This window comes from Chaetura pelagica, unplaced genomic scaffold (assembly GCF_000747805.2).
Source record: "Chaetura pelagica isolate M959 unplaced genomic scaffold, ChaPel_1.0 scaffold737, whole genome shotgun sequence".
In the NCBI taxonomy this organism is placed as follows: Eukaryota; Metazoa; Chordata; class Aves; order Apodiformes; family Apodidae; genus Chaetura; species Chaetura pelagica.
The window spans coordinates 1,419,376-1,437,013 of NW_009953813.1; the positions used below are offsets into that span (position 1 = coordinate 1,419,376).

The 17,638-nt window shown below is 46.1% G+C and overlaps 1 protein-coding gene across 1 annotated transcript in view; it reads right to left on the reverse strand.

Moving 5' to 3' along the window:
• Positions 1 to 17,638, reverse strand: part of NTRK3 (neurotrophic tyrosine kinase, receptor, type 3) — a 213,549-nt gene that overhangs the window by 79,379 nt on the left and 116,532 nt on the right. Inside the window, 1 exon segment of the mRNA XM_010001306.1 lies at positions 14,871 to 15,059. Within this exon segment, the coding sequence (XP_009999608.1) occupies positions 14,871 to 15,059 (189 nt within the window).

Consider the following 17,638-nt stretch of genomic DNA (forward strand, 5'->3'; position numbering starts at 1 on the left):
GCGCCTGCCAGACTGAGCAGTGGCTGCTTTGCACCAGCAGGCTTTGGGGGGGACCAAATGCCCCCACAGCCTCCAGCTGCAAGCATCCAAACACACCTTCTACAAAGAAGAACGGCTGCTGGAAACTATGAGCATGAGGCTAAACACAACCCACAATAACAACCCTGGTTCTTTCAGGCTGGTCAGCCCTGCTGCATGGCAGCCTCTGCAATTCCCTGTGTCTCGTGGCTCAGCATGGTGGACTGTCCAGGGCTGTGACAAGGAGCATCTTCCCAGTGCCACACCAGAGCTCTGGCAGCACCAAACATGCCCTGTCTGCACAGCTTTGGGCATCCCTGGGTTGGGTCCACTCAGGATGGTGCAGGGGCTTTCAAAGGTAAGGACATCATCCATGCAGCAGGCAACATCCTTATTTCTACTGCTTAAAGTGCCAGCTGGGGTTCATGCTATGCTAGCATCAGAAAAGCAAGAACTAACACCACAACATGGGCAAATTTTCACCCAGAAAAAATGCAGACTGGGAAAATGTCTGTGTTGTAGGGAGAAGAAATGAACATAATATTGCTCCAACAGACTAGAGGCTTTACAGACCCTAATAAAACCTCCCCTCCACTCAGCCTGGTGTAAAACCCATGACAGACTCCTCAAAGAGCTGCCAAGCCTCGACCTGTTGGGGATATAAGGGGAAAATCTTCCTCAAACAATGCTGGAGTCCAACAGGGCAGATTGGTGCAGAAAACATGATTAACAGAACCAGACACACAGTGCTGAAGTCACAGACTGAGTACAGAGAAATCTCTCTCTGCCCTTTCCAACCTCCAGCAGAAGGTCCACCTCTGACAACCACTTGGGCGAGATGCAAGTGCTTCCCTCTCCAATAGTGCAGACCTGGGTTTTGTTGCAGCAGTTGGCTGCACTGGCACAGATTGAGAACTGTACCTAGGGGAGGTGGGACAACAGAAAAGCAAATTATAACCACTGCCATCAAGTAACAGCTTTCTATTTAAAAAGCAATGGTTTGTTTGTTAATCAACAGGTCCATTAACATGGAGCAAACGCCTCTCTAATGGATACCCACAGGATCACAGGCTGTACAATTTGTGTGCAGCATCTTTTGATTGATTCAACCTAAAGATCATCAAGTAAATGAAAGAGGATGTAATATTTCTGCAGGAAACATTCCACAGCGGATACACTGATTGCGACACTCAGCCAGCTGCTGTGTGCCAGTCTCTTCTTAAAGAGACTTCATATTTGATTCTCTGACTAAACATTCTTAAACCAAGAACAAATCAGGGGTATCGGCTCAGCCATGCCAGGCACTTGGCCCATGAAGACCCAGTACCCTGCCAAGGAGGTTCATATAGGTGGCTGATGTCTAACCTGTCCCCCCTTCTTCCTGCCCTCAAGGCTCACAATCCCATTCCCTTGGTCCTTGCCCAACTGCACAGATCCTTGCCTTTCTACTGCTCAGCCTCTCCCTGCTACCACTAAATTCTTGACCCAAGCCAAGGGAGCCTGCTTGGTGGTACACCAAGAACACAGATCTGTTGACTCATTTATTCATCTCTGACTTGCAGCTGAAGCTGCAAAATCATGATCTGTTTAGCTTGCCAGTGTCTCTTCAACTCCTCCCTGTCATCACTACAAATCCATTTTTAATTGAAAGCCCACAGAACAGGACAGGAAAAGGCAGGATTGAGAATGAGGAATACCCTGAGAACACAGGAAGAACGTGCAGGACCCATCAGGAAAACAGCAATGAAACCACCAGCTGAATAATTTGCCACACCAGCAATCCCAGCCAGCAGAGATGGCCCAAACCCGAGCTAAGAGCTTCCTGCAATCTTTGGTTTGCAAAAGCAGGTTCTTTTTCCCACCGGCCTGACACCTCTTTTATGAGCTGCTGAAAAAACACCATTTTCTGAACAAGTTCTACAAAAACATGGTGACACTTCCACTTTACAAGCAAGCCCTGACACTGCTCACCAAGCCACAGCCTTGGAGCTGTTGAAGCCACCCTGAATGAGACCAGTGGGGCCAAGAGACCTGGGCTGCTGCCACCACTTCTGAAATGACATGCTTGTTTCACATGCAAATGAGCCAGACAAATTGAGAACAGACCCTCCTGTTCCCCTCTGAGATACTTGTAAATAACAGAGGTGTAAGGCAGGTGAAACACAAAGGTGCAAAAGACCAGGCATCTAATTGGAGACAAAAGGAGAAAGCTAAACACTCACCCAGGGCCTCGGGGGAGACACAGCTAACCCTTCCCTCTGGAGATAAGCTCCATCAAGAGGATATCCAGCCTGTTGGAATAATGGGTCTTTGAGGCAAACCAGAGCTGCCAGCAGCTAAAAAAATGAGGGTCTTTCTCTGCTTTCCCCTTCCATCCTCTCTCCTCTCCAGTATCCGCAGGAAAAAAAAAAAAGAGTAGAGCCTGCAGGTCCCATTCAGGCTGAACCTCATATGCCATTGCAGCCTCACAGCCAGGCAACAAAGTAAGAGCTGCAGGTGTGAGCTTAGCTGTGGATGTTGGGCTCCTGCCCCCACCTCCTTTCTTTTCAAAGAAAAATAAAATCAAGTTTGCATTGACTACTGAGAAAATGAGACATTATAGAGGACACAACCTTCCACAATCAAATTAGGTTATTGCAACACCATAACCAGCACAGAATATGTACTCCTGATAGCATATAGGATCAAGGAGAATGTTTTTATGCCTCAAACACTAAAAGAAAAAAAAGGAAAACTGATCATACCAAGACATCAAGCAAAAACAGAATACAAGGTAAATTTGAAGTGGCAGAAACAAGCAGCAACCCTGTCCCTGGTTGTTCCTTCCAAGCCCGTCCTCTGTCCTCATTCAGACTGGCCCACCACTTCTCAGAACTGGTCATTAAAACCTGGCAAGTGCTGAGAAAGTTCTTTGCCACTTCCTGCACAGCTTTCTGGCTTCCTCATCCACAGATTTCTGGTGGTTTCCAGAAGAGTAAAACTATTATTCACAAAGCAGGTTTCCAGTCATGGGCCTCAATGTGTCAGCGAAATGCCCAACAGCCACAGGCTCAAGGTGCTGACTTCAAGAGTCCTGAGATCTGTTTACATAGGGGACTTAATGTCCTACTTTTGCTCTAAGTCACCATTTCTGTGTCTATATATAACTTGCACGCAGATCATCAGAAAATAAAAACCAAACACACGGTTCAGCTGTGCAGACTTTTGCCAACATGGTTTGGCACCCAACTCTCCTCCCATCTTCTTCCCTCAGCTCACATCTCTCAAACAGCCCCTGGTAATGCCCTCTTCCTCAACATACGCCTACATAGGTCGCCTCCCATCCCAGCTCTCTCATCCACTCTCCTAAGCAGTTGGTCTCCCACAGGAAATCCCTCATCACCCAACTACAGAGCAATCACCAGCAGAGACAAATCCATAAAGTTGCTCCCTATGAAAGGGGAGGGAGGTCTCCAGTAGTTCAGGTGCCTCTGTTGGTGAGTAGTGATGGAGATGTGGAAGCCACCACATCTCTGGAATGGTGAGGATGGGTTAGAACTAGGTGTAGCAGCCATGCTGTTCATCCCTACACCAGGTCTAGAAGGAGATTCTGGGTCCCACATGAGCTGAGAGGTACTGCCACCCCAGGCAGGTCAGAAACCAGCTCAGCACCACTTCCCAGCACCTGTTTGACCTCATCACATGGAGGAATATGCAGCCAAAATGTTCATCCTACTACATGGAGTAAAGAAGACACAAACCTTCCTAAAACCTATGACTTACATAGTAGCCTGTGGCAGTGGCTTCCCAACTGTGTAATGAGCACATTAACTTTAACTGAGCTGAATCTCCAGAGATGAAGAGATGGAAAAGAATAATCGAAGCAAACTGTGATAGAGTTTTTGATTAAGCAGCTGATGATCAATAAAAGTTATCTGCAGGGCAGGGAGTGTTAATGAGCTACCATTGCCCTAGCAAAGAAACACCTGAGCCCATGCTCCCTGCTTGACACAACCCAGAGGTCAGCATTCAAAAAAAGTCTGTCCAGCTCCTCCAAGACAGATGATGTGAGGACATCAGCCACTGGGTCCAGAAGCTTTCCCTGACCTCATTCCTGTTAAAAGGGCAATGGTGGAAGAAGAAATAACCTTAAAGAGGAATATGGCTAGAAAGTGAGGAATGAAAAAGGTTAACAAGCTGATTCACAATTTGAGATGCTGTGTTTGGGGGGCAGGGGGAAAAACTAAAAAGGCATTTATAGCCTTCTCAGAAAGCTCCATGAATTTAAAGAGGCCTTAGAGGTCTGCAGTTATAACATCAGCATCAAGCACTCCTACAGCAGGGAGGACCAGCCAGTGAGGCTACCAGCTCTGCAAACGGGGAAGCCAGCTGGGCTACCAGCTCTCTGCAACCAGTGATGCAAGGCATGAACTGACCCACATCACAGCCTGCAATTACTATCCCCTTAACTCTTCCCCCACAGTGATCTCACTGCAAAGACGTATTAGGTGTTAAATTTTAATACTTATTAATATCTTAAATTCATCCCCAAAGATTCTCAGGCATTAAAGAATGGACTTTATAGAGAATTTCTCATAATAATGTAGCCACCTGTTTAATAGCAAGGCTGTGCAGGGGTTTCAGAGAGCAAGTGGAAAAGAGAGTTTCAAATTAAAGCTACAGAGAAGAGACAAGACTCACATCAGCAGACATAGCATATCATTACTTTTGCCTGAATTCAGCTATTTCACTGTAACTAATCATTTTATTTTTCCAGAAACGTCCAGAGAACTGTTAGTGACCTCAGGGAGCTGCTAGAATCTCTGTATTACATTTCCTCCCAAAGTTGCCTCCTCTGACAGCCCAGCCCTGCCCGCCTACAAAAGGGATTTGTTTTCCCAAAACTCACTTAGTTTTCCCATCCTTGGAGGGTCTAGGGAAAGCTGAAAAGAAATCAGCAGACAGGATACTCTTTTTGGAGTGTCCCAAAGGGAACGGAGAGGATGAACAGCACATTAGGATTTCTCCCCCAATTTCTCAAATTCTCACGGAACTGGGGTTTGCAATTGCCCTCTGCAGAGACTGTGTCAAGACAGATCATTAATACTACTTGACACTGAGGATCTTTTGTGTTAAAAAAGCACTGCATTTACTTAGTTCAAATCTCTGTATCATTCAGAAGATCCGTATCTATCATGGATACACTGTATTTACGCTGCTATGGGGAAATGTAATAAATAAGATAATAAGCCCTTCCTTCCAGGTCAAGATGAAAGTCTGCAACTTGGAGAGCAGCCCTTTCCTTGGGCAGCAGGGCTCATATCCCAGGCTCCCCACTCAATTCCTTCAGCCAGGAACTAAAGCCAAGGTAAAAAATAACTGCTCTTCCTCTGAGCCCAGCACTCCGACCAACTCCAGCTCCAACCAAGCAGGCCAGAAGGCAAGGTGGAATGCCTAGGTGGAATGAGGTTGGCAAGGTGGAATGCCTAGGTGGAATGAGGTTGGCAAGGAAAGGTCTCTTCAGAATTAGTTGAGAGAGCAAAGCAGAAACATGTTAGACTATAACATAGCCCCCATGAAGATGGAAAGGGAGAATTTGATCTAACCTACCTGGAAAGGAGAAGAAAAACCTCAGAACTGTCATTTTATGGGAGCATAATACACAGCTGACAGCTCCAAGAACTTGTTTGTCCATCTAAACTCCTGAGTCCAAAAGACTAGCTGTGAAAGGACTTCAGATGGTAAATCATAAACAAGCAACATGGTCCAGAGAGCTGAACATGGGCCAGACTGCTACCTGTCAGCAACCTGGTGTGACCTTGAGCAAACTAATGCCTTTCCAGCTGCCTCTCCTCGTCTATAAAACGGAGATGAAGATGCTTGGCAGCCCCTTGATGAGCTGGAAGAAGAAATGCCTCTTTCCAGGAAATAGTAGAGGTACAAGATGCCAGGTTACTTCTCCTTGTTAAGAGAAGGATAAATTGTAACCCATCCCTCAGATACTCAGCAGCTTGCTGTGTTCTCAGTAAGGTTCCCCTGACATTTGGGCACTGCTGGGGTCTGGCATGAGAACAGAACAATCCCAATCCACCCCATCTCTGGAATTTGCCCAGAATTTATTTTTAACACAGACCTCAGTGTGAACATTTGTGGTGGATTTCATATGAATTCATGCTGATCTGACTCTGAGCTTGCCTCATCCTGTCTGCACCGATAGCTGGGACCATCGAGGGAACAGACAGCACCATCTCCTTCACCCTGAATAAGGTGTCTAACACAGGGCAGATCCAGAGCATCCTCTTTTCCTTCTACGTGTAGGAAGAAAGCTTTGGGCAGCCACCTCAGATGGAGCTTCTCCTACCATCTGGAGGTAATTAACTTGTCATAGGGCATAAGACACATCCAACAGGGTCCTAAGCTGGCTTTAAAATGACCTTTCAAAATCATGGAGCTCTTTATTTCTATTTTGGTTTGGATTGCAAGCAGAAGCTGTGGCCCACCTGAGAGAAGACTTGAAGATTAGGCTGCAACTTTCTGGTATATCGAGATCTCAGGTATGGTATGAAGCATGAGGTCGTCTGCTTTGGTATGCACCTGATGGCTACCATCTCCCCTTGTGCAATGCTCCACATCAGTTACAGTGCAGAGATGTAAAATGACTGATACTTTTAATACAAAGAGCCTGTCATTTATTTATTAGCTGGCAACAGGCCCTGCAGTCCAGGATGGATGCATTATAAATCAACTGCATTTCTAACCATTAAAAATTCATCCAATTCATAATGTAGGACACCCGTAATTTTCTTATTAGTGTTGAGTGTGAAGGATTTTTCCTTCCCCTCCCTTGGTTCTACTTTGCTGCTTTGGTTTTCCGATGATCTTGTTCATCTGAGGATTAGTTTAGCTTAATCCTGCAAGGAGAAAGTGGAGAGGTGGGAAGGGCTGGGGGAAGGGAGACAAGGGCTGAAGCAATTTTGTTCCAGTGTTTTCTTCTAATTGCAATTTTGCCATATATACTTCAGAGACTTAGCTGCTTTGTCTCCTAGTCACACTTCTGGGAGCCAGAAAAACTGCTCATCCTGAATTTAAGAGATTCTTGTAGGGGAAAAAAATAACAAATAGATCAATTTTCTCTCACAAAGGGAACAAAAGGAGGTGTGGTGGTGGGACAGGGAAGGATGATATAAAACCTCTTAAAATGTATTAGCAAGATAAGAACAAGTGTCCAAACATTTGAAACCAGTATATTTCAAATAGATCAAATATATCTATGATATATATATGTATAGGTAGGTATAGTAATCTTCATTGCTCCGATTCATTGAGGAAAAATAGGTTAGTAGGGCTGAAAGGTGTGACAGTTTTGCAGACCCACAACTGTGACAGAGAACCACAGGTACTGCTGCAGCACCAGCAACAAATAGGAACTTGGAACCAACACCAGGAAAAGCTGAGTCTACACAAAGTTCTAAGTTATCACTCAGTTTGAGTGGTGCATCCCATATTGACCACGCTTGGCTGCAGACAGCAGGACAGCCCCATCGCTGACATACATTCAGAAATGTTCACGCTTTCACTGAGTCTCAGTTTTTTCCTGTCTCTTAAATATATCCAGGAAGGGATAGGGAGAGGGGGAGGGAAAACAGATTCAAGTAGGGTTCAGCATTAGGTAACTTGCAGTCTGTTTAGGAATGAACGCCCAGGAATCTAAAAAGGGATGATGCAATAAACCTCCTGCCTTAACAGGAGACAAGCAGGGCATCGAGAGCAATCCTCAAACACTGAATTCAATGTGCTTGAGACACTTGCATACAGATCTTGCATCAGCTACGTGTGGAAATGGGTTTGCTGAGTTCTCAGCTAGGTCCATTCACTACAGTAAACCAGACTACCCTAGACAAGGTTAGTCCTTTGTGCTTAACCATGGTGCAAGACAGCTGCTTCAGGCCAGGGCTTCTGGAGCCCACCAACAGCAGTGGTGCTTCCATTAGCAGCAGCATCTTCCTCCACCCCATCAATCCCCAGAGCAGTGAACCTGCTCCCTCTCCATACCCATGAGAGCAAGACAGCCAGAAGGATGTTAAACTGGACTGGAAGCATTCAGCAACCAAGAATGACAAATTCTCCATTTTTTATATGACATGTGAAGCAGTGGAGCTCTCCTGGTCCTGGCTGCTCTGCCTGGGAGGCACAAGCCAGCACTGCCTGCACACACCATCTCCTCCAAGCCAGCCACCATGCTAGGCTGGGAAACTAAAACCCCCTTTAACATGAGAAGCTCTTCAGGCAGAGTGTTTTTCTACATGGATCTCTCCCCAGCTTTGAGGACTGAATGGGGTATTTTGGGCTGTTGAGCTGAAAAACAGAAATCAAGAAAGTTGTTTGTTTGGTTTTTTTTTAACCTCTACTGATGTACAGCTTTTCCACTAGATCCTGGGCTGTACTTCTTGTCCTGCAGGGCAGCACTACTAATAATGTTCTTGCTGTGTGTGTAGTCATGCAAAACTGCTCCAACTTTTAAACAATAGCAGCTCTTTTTAATTAGCAATTGTAATTTAACTGGACAATGAACCAACAATGAGAGCCTGCAATCTTCTAACCAGAGAGACAGCTCTTGTCTGACCACCATGCGTCCCCACGCACTTCTGAGAGCTAGATTTTAAACATGAAAAACAGACCAATTAGACTAAAAATTCACAACACAATGTCCTTGCAAATGCTGGGAGCTCCTGGTGCCTTCAAGGGTACCCCAGAGCCAGGTACCATGGACACATCTGCATCCCAGGAACACAGAGGTAACCCAGCCTCCAGATACTTTCCCAACAGCCGAGCATTCTAAGCCATATTAAACTCATTAAAAAGCAAGACAAATGTTTAACTGATGGCCAGAAGAAAGCAGTACCACAACTCCACCCACACTCACCAGCTACTTTTAAAGCGACCCACACCAAAATTCACAAAATCCATGAGTCAGTAGGAGAACACTCTTTAACACCCTTTGTTACTCCAATACCAGGGCTGCCTGAGCTTGCAAGCCTCAGGTCATGCACTGTGTCACTACCTCTCCTCTTGCAGGGACAAAACCAAGTGCATGAGGAGTCTGGGCTGGTTAACAGAGCCCTCCTTTCTCTGGTATGGACATCTCTTTCATGTTTAAGAGCACCATGAGGTCAAGAGCACTACAAGCAAAACTGGACATGGAGAAGCACCGATACCTGGGCATGAAGCCAATAACGTAGGGAATGAAAACCTTCTTTATGAGGAAGGGGGTTGAAAAGGCAATGCTGGGCACAAGGGAAGTTCAGTTTTGCTGCAGCAGGGGACAGAAGCAATAATTAGGGTTGCTCACACTTTAGATACCTGCGAGGTCCAAGGTCTGCTCTGGAATCAGCCAATCAGAGCTTGTGGGGGTTTCTTCAACATCCAAATCTTTTGCAGGATATTCACATCAGTGCTCAGAGCAGTTTCTATGAGAGGCAACTGAAAACCAGAAGGAAGGGAAATTTGGAGGCAGAAGGTCATTGCAGGGACTTCCAATGCCTTCCACCTGCTAGCAGCTGAGCATTGAGGTCAGGGCTTTTCCACAGATCCAAGCCACAAACCCAGGATTTGCTAGGACAAACCAGGAGAGACAGAATAGAGTAGCAGAAGACACAAAATGAGTATACAGCTGCTTATAGGTCCTCATTAAATCCCCAAAAAGTATCTCATATGGGTTGAGAGAGAAGTACAAGACCGCAAGACAATGAGAAGCCCCAGGCAAGTCTCAACTCACAAGTGCCTGCTACAAGAAGTAATGGTCATTGGGTCCTGCTGGGGAAGAGCCTGAGCCTTTCTTATTAAAGAAGAGGGAAAAAAAAAAAAAGAATTTTTGAGAAACAGCAGAGATCTGTGGGAGGGACTGAAACCTGTAAGCCTGGTCCAGGCTGGGCACTGGGCATCAGAGTGCTGCTGTCACTTCCCACTGGGCTCCACATTCACACTGCCTGAAAACAATATTTGACAAATCCTCTTATGCCTGGGGGCAGGAGGGAGAAAAAGGAAAAGTTTCTCTTTTCCACTACCAGAAGTTTCAGGGATTTTTTAGCTAAATAAAACTAAAAACATTTATGCCTTTCTTTTGTTATTGTTGGCAAAAATCAGACAATTAACTGACCAAAAATAGAAATGCTACATACTTTTAGCTTCCCATGCCCAGGATGAACAAAACACACAAGGCAAACAAAAAAGAATGTACAGTGGCAAGGGCAAATATCCTTTCTATCTTTAAGACCTATTAGAAGCAGAGGTGAGGACATCTATTTGTTTAAAAAATGATTTTTGAAATGATGCTCCTTCTAAGTTACACTGCAATACAAGATAAAGACAGGGTACTGAGTGAAAGAGTCCTGATGGCTCTTTTGTTGTGTGATTTGCCTTGTTTTTTTCTGAAGTACTTTTTAGCAGATTACCATGTATTTACAGTTACTGTAATTGTATCTAATTACTTAATTAGCATGAATACGTGTAATTACTAACTTCAAATATGTAATTATGTCAGGGCAGCCTGTAATAAATGAGGTTGGAAAAAAAACCCTCATTAGGACTCTATGGAAGGACGACTGCTCCACCCATGTGGAGAACACATCCCAGTCCCCAGACTGTGCCAGTCCTGGAACACACAGCCAGCTCTGGTCGTGTCTGGCAACAACCTCTACCAAAATCAAAACACTTGCCCCAAAAGTCTGGCTACACAGCACTGGTAGGAACTGAGCATCCACTGCTGGGAGGCAGACAGGGAATCTGCCCCCCAGATTAATTTTCTCCATCAGGGTTTAGATTTTTTTTTTTTTCCCTCTTGATTTGTGTCATTCTTGAGAAGAACTTTTTGGAGGGACAAAAATTATGAGGGAACAGAGCAACTGCAAAAGTGTTGTGACATTTGAATAAAGCTTGAGAGATCAGATCCAGGAACTAATATCTGACTGATGCATTGTGCTGATAATAAATTATTGCTATTAAAGTAAAACAATTTTCCAAAATGTTTCTTTTGCAACATTACCAGTCTTTCATCACAAAAACCTCCAGCTACTCATAATTACCCATTTTGCAAGTTCAAATCCTGAACATCAGGAGATGGAGTTAAGGTTAAAAGTTGTTGTTACTGCCAAGAAGCATAAGTATGAAAATGATGTCCTATGAACAGCCTTGTGAACTTCTTTCAAGTTGATAGTCCCTTTTTTTCCACAGATCAGGAGCTATTGCTTGTAATGAGCTGACTTTTCCTACCCAGAAGGACAGATGGGCATTTTCTGGACAAAAATAAGAGTAGACTGGATCATGTTTCACATCACCAAACTCTGATGATGGGGTGAAGTTATCTGGTCATACATCCTATCTCCTCATCACATTCTATCTGCAGTGCTTACTCCACAACAAGGCCCATTTTTCTCTCCTCCCCTCCTCTGTTTATTTCCAAATATAGAACAGTGCAAACTCAGCACAACCTGTCACTCCTCCTGCTGACATCTGCCAAGCAGATACGCTACTTGATTTCTCTTCCATTTGCAAAATATCAGAAGGACTTTTTTAGCTTATTCCTCTGAAATCGATTTGTCGTTTGACTCCCCCATTTCCAAGCTCTTTTCTTAAACCTCCAAGTAGAACTCAGGATGGCTGCAACAAGGACAGGATGCAAACTCTAGTGCTGTGCAGCATTCCATGGAGTTAGAGTGTGAGGACAGGAGGAGCATCTTCTCAAGTACTCAATGCTTCATATGAGAAAGCAGGGTGATGGTTTCTTCAATAGCTCTTTGAGAAACCCTCAGCCAGGAAGGAAAGAGGACCCAGCACTAAGTTTGTCCATTCTGCCCCTCTAAATCAGGCAATAGCAGAAAGGGGGTTAGAGAAAACCACAAAAATCCTGGAAAGTCAGAGGTGAGGGCTGGCTCCTGCACACTTAAACCCATTGACATGAAGACAGCACATCCCCAGTGAGGAACAAACACATCCGTCTCCTTGAGGACATGTTCATGAGACAAGCACACAGGACAGCATTGCACAGCAGGGGCCAGAGGGGCTGCAGCTCCATGGGAGCTGCTCTCCATATTTCAGCTGCAATTCCATTATGTGGAGCTAAGTGGCTGGGAATAAACATCCTTCATCCCCGCGTGATAACTGATGTTTGCTAGTATAGAGTGTGACAGAAATCTATATCACATCCATGTACTATTAATACTGCATTAAGCACATAGAGTTTGCTCTCCTCGTGGCGGCGCGTAATGGGTATCGGCTTGTCCTCCACCCAGACAACATCCAAGAGCATAGGGATGCTTGCTGGAAGAAGGAAGGAAGCTTCATGATGGAGAGAGAAATTGCCTGCTGAAGATGTTGCTCTAGCAACACCTCAGCACAAAAGAGAGATGCTGGGTGCCATGCAGCACCTTTGCTCACAGCTGGATGGCAGCTCTGCAGGAGGTGGGTGGCAGGAGGGAGGTGACAGCTCACATCAGTACAGGCTCAGCTGGGTAGAGGCACTCCCCAGCCTAGAGGAGTTCCCTCTACAAGTGACAGCAGGTAAAGAGATGTGTCCAAGTTCTGCACAGGGGAAAGAAAAACCCTCCAGCATGAAAACCAAGGGGAGAATAGGAGCAACAAATATTCTCCAGTTCAGGTTTAAGTTGAACAGAGCACATCACATCAAACAAACTCCTTAAAGCAAAAGGTCCCCAAAGCATGCTTATTTTAAAAGGTGAGTTTTGAAACTTTCCAGCCTCAAGCAAAGCCACTAGTGAAGCCAGAAGTTTTGCTCAAGTGAAGTCCCAGGGACTAAAATACAAGACCCACCAAATCCAACTCTGCCTGATATCCTGAAGCCTGGATTTTGCCCGATGGCTGAAAGCAAATTCAAAAACAATATAAAGGCTTGCAGCCTGGCAGTATCCAGCTGTGGTTTGCCTCCTGTTAGCACCCACAGGACGAGTGGGGTTTGGTTTCAGCCCCACTGCCTTGCAGCTCTGGGCTACCTAGTGCTCAGAGGTGGTGATTTGCAATATATTTCCAAGTGTGGCAGTTGTCACTAGTGCTGCATTTCTCGCCCATGGCACTTTCCACAAAAGAAAAAGCTCCAGATGCCACCCCCAAGCATCTCTCTGAACTCTTCAGATCCTGATCAAATAGCCAGGTGAAACTCTGAGGCCAAATGCTGCTGCAAGCAACTTTCCCTGCAACCCACCCAGCTCTGACAAGCCCTACAGGGCAAATGCTCTGAGCACAATTAATTCCTTTGAGGTTTAAGCTTTTCTACAGCACAGCTGCAACAGCACCCGCCTATGGAAATGGTCGGCGCATGGATTAAAGAGATTTGAGAGAGCACATGAAGAGAAGGAAGAAAACCAAGCAGGGGGAGCCCCCCCCCTGCCCCCTGAAGCCATCAGAGTTTGTAAATCATTTGAGATGAGGTGCTATAAGAAATGTAAAATACATAATTCACGGCACAGCAAAACCACACTACGTTCAGCTTCTCCGCTCCTGCCTAATCACCGCCCTCCTCCTCCCCTCTCTACAAACAGACCAAATTTAGCACACTAAAATGAAAATCAAAGGGAAGCTGGGCAGCATTCCCTGGGTACACCCCACCACCCTGGCTAGTGAAGCACAGTGACATGGTTCAGGCATGGTCCTGGGGACACCTCAGCTCACAGTGCCTGAGGGACACCTCCACAGGAGCAGCAGCTGTGGCTTCCCTTCCCTGATGGGAGGAGTGGTGGCCAAGGGGTCAGGGTGCTCCTGCCACGCTCAGTTTCTGCAGGTTGGGAGATTGGCCTCCTCCCTGTTTCCAGGGCCTGAGATATGCCTCCTGCACTCCTGAGTTAGAAGCAGCCAAGGAAAGAGCTGAGGTGATTCCAATGCAGCATTTCCTGCTTCTGACTGGGCCGCAGAGATAGCACAAGGTGGGGTTTTTCCCTCTTTTTTTTTTTCTTTCCAAAAAAATATTTTTCCAGTTCTACCTGGAACCAAGACACACCAAAAGGATGAGCAATAACAGGAGAGGAACATTATCTGAACCTCCTGTGTTGCTTGGTTTGCATCTCAACGTTGTTAAGAGAGAGAACTCAACTAGGAGAGCTCAACTAAAGGCTGTGAGCCACATGGCAGGGAGGGCTGCATCTTACCATGGTGTGGGTCTCCTAGAAAAGCATCCTTTTACCTGGTGCTTTCCTTTTATGCTCGGAATTTAGGAATGCAAAACAAAGAGGACCACTTGATCGTCATCTTCTAGTCTAATGAGCCCAGTTTACAACCCAGATTTTTACAGGGAAGAGGCAAAAGGTTTACAGAAGCCTTTGAAAACAAGACACCCAGTATCTAAGCCTCCTGTTCTATATCTCCACGCATCTGTCCCATCTGTGGCCACGTGTCCTGAGCTCCTCCCTGGCCCAGTGGGGAGCCAAGAAGGCAGCCCCATGGCTGGGAAACTGCTGGAGGAGGAAGAGGAGGCAGGTCTTTTCCCCAGCCAGGCAGGGGTCACATACATTCCCCGTGCTCCTGGACACCACTTGCTCATGCCTGGCACCTCACATTTGGAGCCAACAAGGCAGAGCCCAACTTCAAATGGCACTTTCAGGCAAGGGGGAAAGGTGACTGGTGGGTGGCGGAGGGAGGGTGAAGGGAGGTGAAGGTGAGGGTGGAAAGTCTTCTCTGGAAACACCTACATGTATGTTGTGATTTCTGAGACCTGAGATTCACTTTGGTTTCTGGACCATACCAAGACCAACTCTCCTCAAAAGCCTCCTTCTCTTCTTCCTCATATTCTTAACCTCTCCTTCCTTCCCCCATCCCCCCAGCCTGTCCCCATGTCCCCACAGGGGACTCCAGGCTGATTGGGCACTCACACGTGTCTGGCTTGTGGCAGTTGTGACCTTGTCGGAAGTACTGGGGGTTCTCGATGACAGGAATGCGGGTCATGCCGATCACCACCGTGTCCGGGCCAGCGTCCAGGGTTGAGGGTGTTGTAATGCCATGGTTGATGTGGTGCAGGGGACTGGCTGAATCCTCCTCTCCGCTGATCACTGCCACAGGACCTGCAAACAATAGGCACATCTGTCAGGCGAAACAGGGGAGACGTGAGCCCTACTGATCATGGGGGTAGGGCTCACTGTGGGTTGGCAGTGGATCACCACCAGCCCCTGGACAGGATGCCTGTCCTAGCACCCCTGGCAGTTGGCCCAGCCCCAAGCAGCTCACAAGGCAAGGAAGACATCTCAAGTCCAGAATCAGCACCCACTTCCCTGATCAATGAATGCAATACACCTTCCTACTGCCCAAGACTCTCAGCACCTACCAGCACCCCAGATAAATGCTGCCCTCCTGGGCCAGTCCACATGCCTCCAAGTCCCACAGCACCCACTTATGCATCCTTGTCTACCTCTACAGAACAGGTCCAAAACATCAACAAATGGACCCACATTGCTCTCCCTCCTGCAGATGTCACCCAGGAACCATGCTCCAGCTCCTTCAGCCACTGCCCACCCAAGTGTTTGTGCCCAAGAGCATCACTGCACCAATTTTGACCTAACCATTGGCTGGCTTGATCCCACAGGCAGAATAAAGCAATGAAGGAAAGAACATCCACACCTGAGAGCCAAGGTCTGCTTCCCACACACAGTTATTTCACAATATTCAGCTGTACCTCAATTTTTGGCTTGAGCTTTAGTTTATTTTTAGACCTTCCAACTTCAGCCTTTGCTATCAGCTGCCAAAGCTGGAAACCTCAGGGGACATCAGGCCTTAATACATTATTCCTCACTTCCATCTTCTCTCACCCATCCTGGTGTCCAACCTGCCAGTTAACATCATGAACACCTGCTTCACAAGGTGAAATGTTTTAATCCATGTTGCAGCCACCATATTGTTCATGTGTAAACACGGGATCCTGAGGAGCTGGGCAATGTGGGGACAGCACTGCAAGCTTCCATGATGACCTCCCCTGTATATTCACGAGAACAAAACCTACACTGAGCTAGAGATGCTCCTTTTTTCCTGTCCAGATGCTACCAGGGGCCATCAGAAGCTCAAGCAAAAAATGAGCACAGATGCAGCACTGAGGCTTCAAATCTATTCAGAGAAGCCTGTCTTCCACCTACATCACATAGAAAATACCTCCCTGCCATCAGTAATCTACTTCTAATTGTACAATTACATTATTACGTAGCACTAACAACAAAAAGGGGAGTCTTCAAGCCATTTTATTCTCTGGACCTTCTGGGAGGACAAGGTGAACACTGGCTCTGTGCAGTCATTCTGCCTGCATTAAACTAGTCTAAAGGCTGCTCATTTTTGCAGCTCCAAGTATCATTTTTTCTTCCAAGCGAGATGTAATAAAGTTATTGTATAATTAACAGCGTCCTAGCAGCCGTGACAGGTGTTAAAAGGAAAGGAAAAAAAGTCTCTCCCTTTATTGTGAATTCCTTCTGGCAAGTTCTGGGGTTTTTTTGTTGGGTTGGTTTTTTTTTTTAGACATTACTCCCTGGGCCCACGTGACGTCCAGTTTTTGTGACGCAAAGGCAAAATTCCAAAGGCAAAATTCAGCTCTTGCCGCAAGATGCCTCTGTTGGGACTACACACATACCTCCCCAAACACAAAAAGCAAACAGGCAAATTCATTTTGAATGGCTTCTGTTCTTCCACATTGTCAAGTCTGTGCATGCAAACTAGGAGGACTGGGTTTTGTGTGGTGCTCACATCCTTCTGGTTGTGCCCTGTGCCACTGGTTGGTTCAGCTGTGGTGGGAAGGGGAGACCTCTGCATTTCAAGATGCAGTTCACAAAACAAGTCATAAAAATACCAGCTGGTGTAGACTGGTGGAAATAATTTGAGGAGAGATCTCCCTTGCAGTGGAGTGGTGGGAGAGGCTGTTGAGGGCCTATTGTTTTTCTTAAGCAGCCATCATCTAAAGCAGCTACATGTAAAAGACTAGGGCATGATCAAGGAGGTTGGGCACTTGTGAAACTAAGCACAGCCAGTATCTCCAGTATTTCCAGGTCTTGAGTAAAAACACAGTAAAGACATTCTCATAAGTCTGAAGGTGTTCACTTACAAGTGAAGAACACACCCAAAGGCTGTCAAGTTTTCTGAACAGTTTCTGATGGCAGCAGGCACTGAGCTGGCAGGGACTACAACATAACCATCCGATTCATCCCAGTATCCTCCACAGGATATCATTGGATTAAATACATGATTTACAGTTGAGGACTTCTCCAAGCTTCTCCAATTACCTTTTGGGGTGGAGAGGGAGTTGTAGAAATCTGGACAACATTAACTCCTACAAGTCATGTCTCTATCACTGTCATCCTTTCATTCTTATCTCTTCTGGCTGGCCACAGCAGAGATCCAGTTGCCTGTCAGAAGCAGCCACTCTGTGACTCAGACAAGTCCTGCACTCACCACACAACCCTGAGAAAAAGTTTAAAGTCATCACTAATATCTAACAGTCACTGATCACTTTTATAGGTTTGACTGTTGCTCTGACATGCTGCCATTAGTAACTCCTGGAAACAAAGCAGCTACACAGACTTCAACTTTTTAAATTTACCTTGACAATAGTATGGGTTTTTTTGCTCTTAAGTAGGTAAAGAGGTTGCATTTCTGATCTAAAAATGCT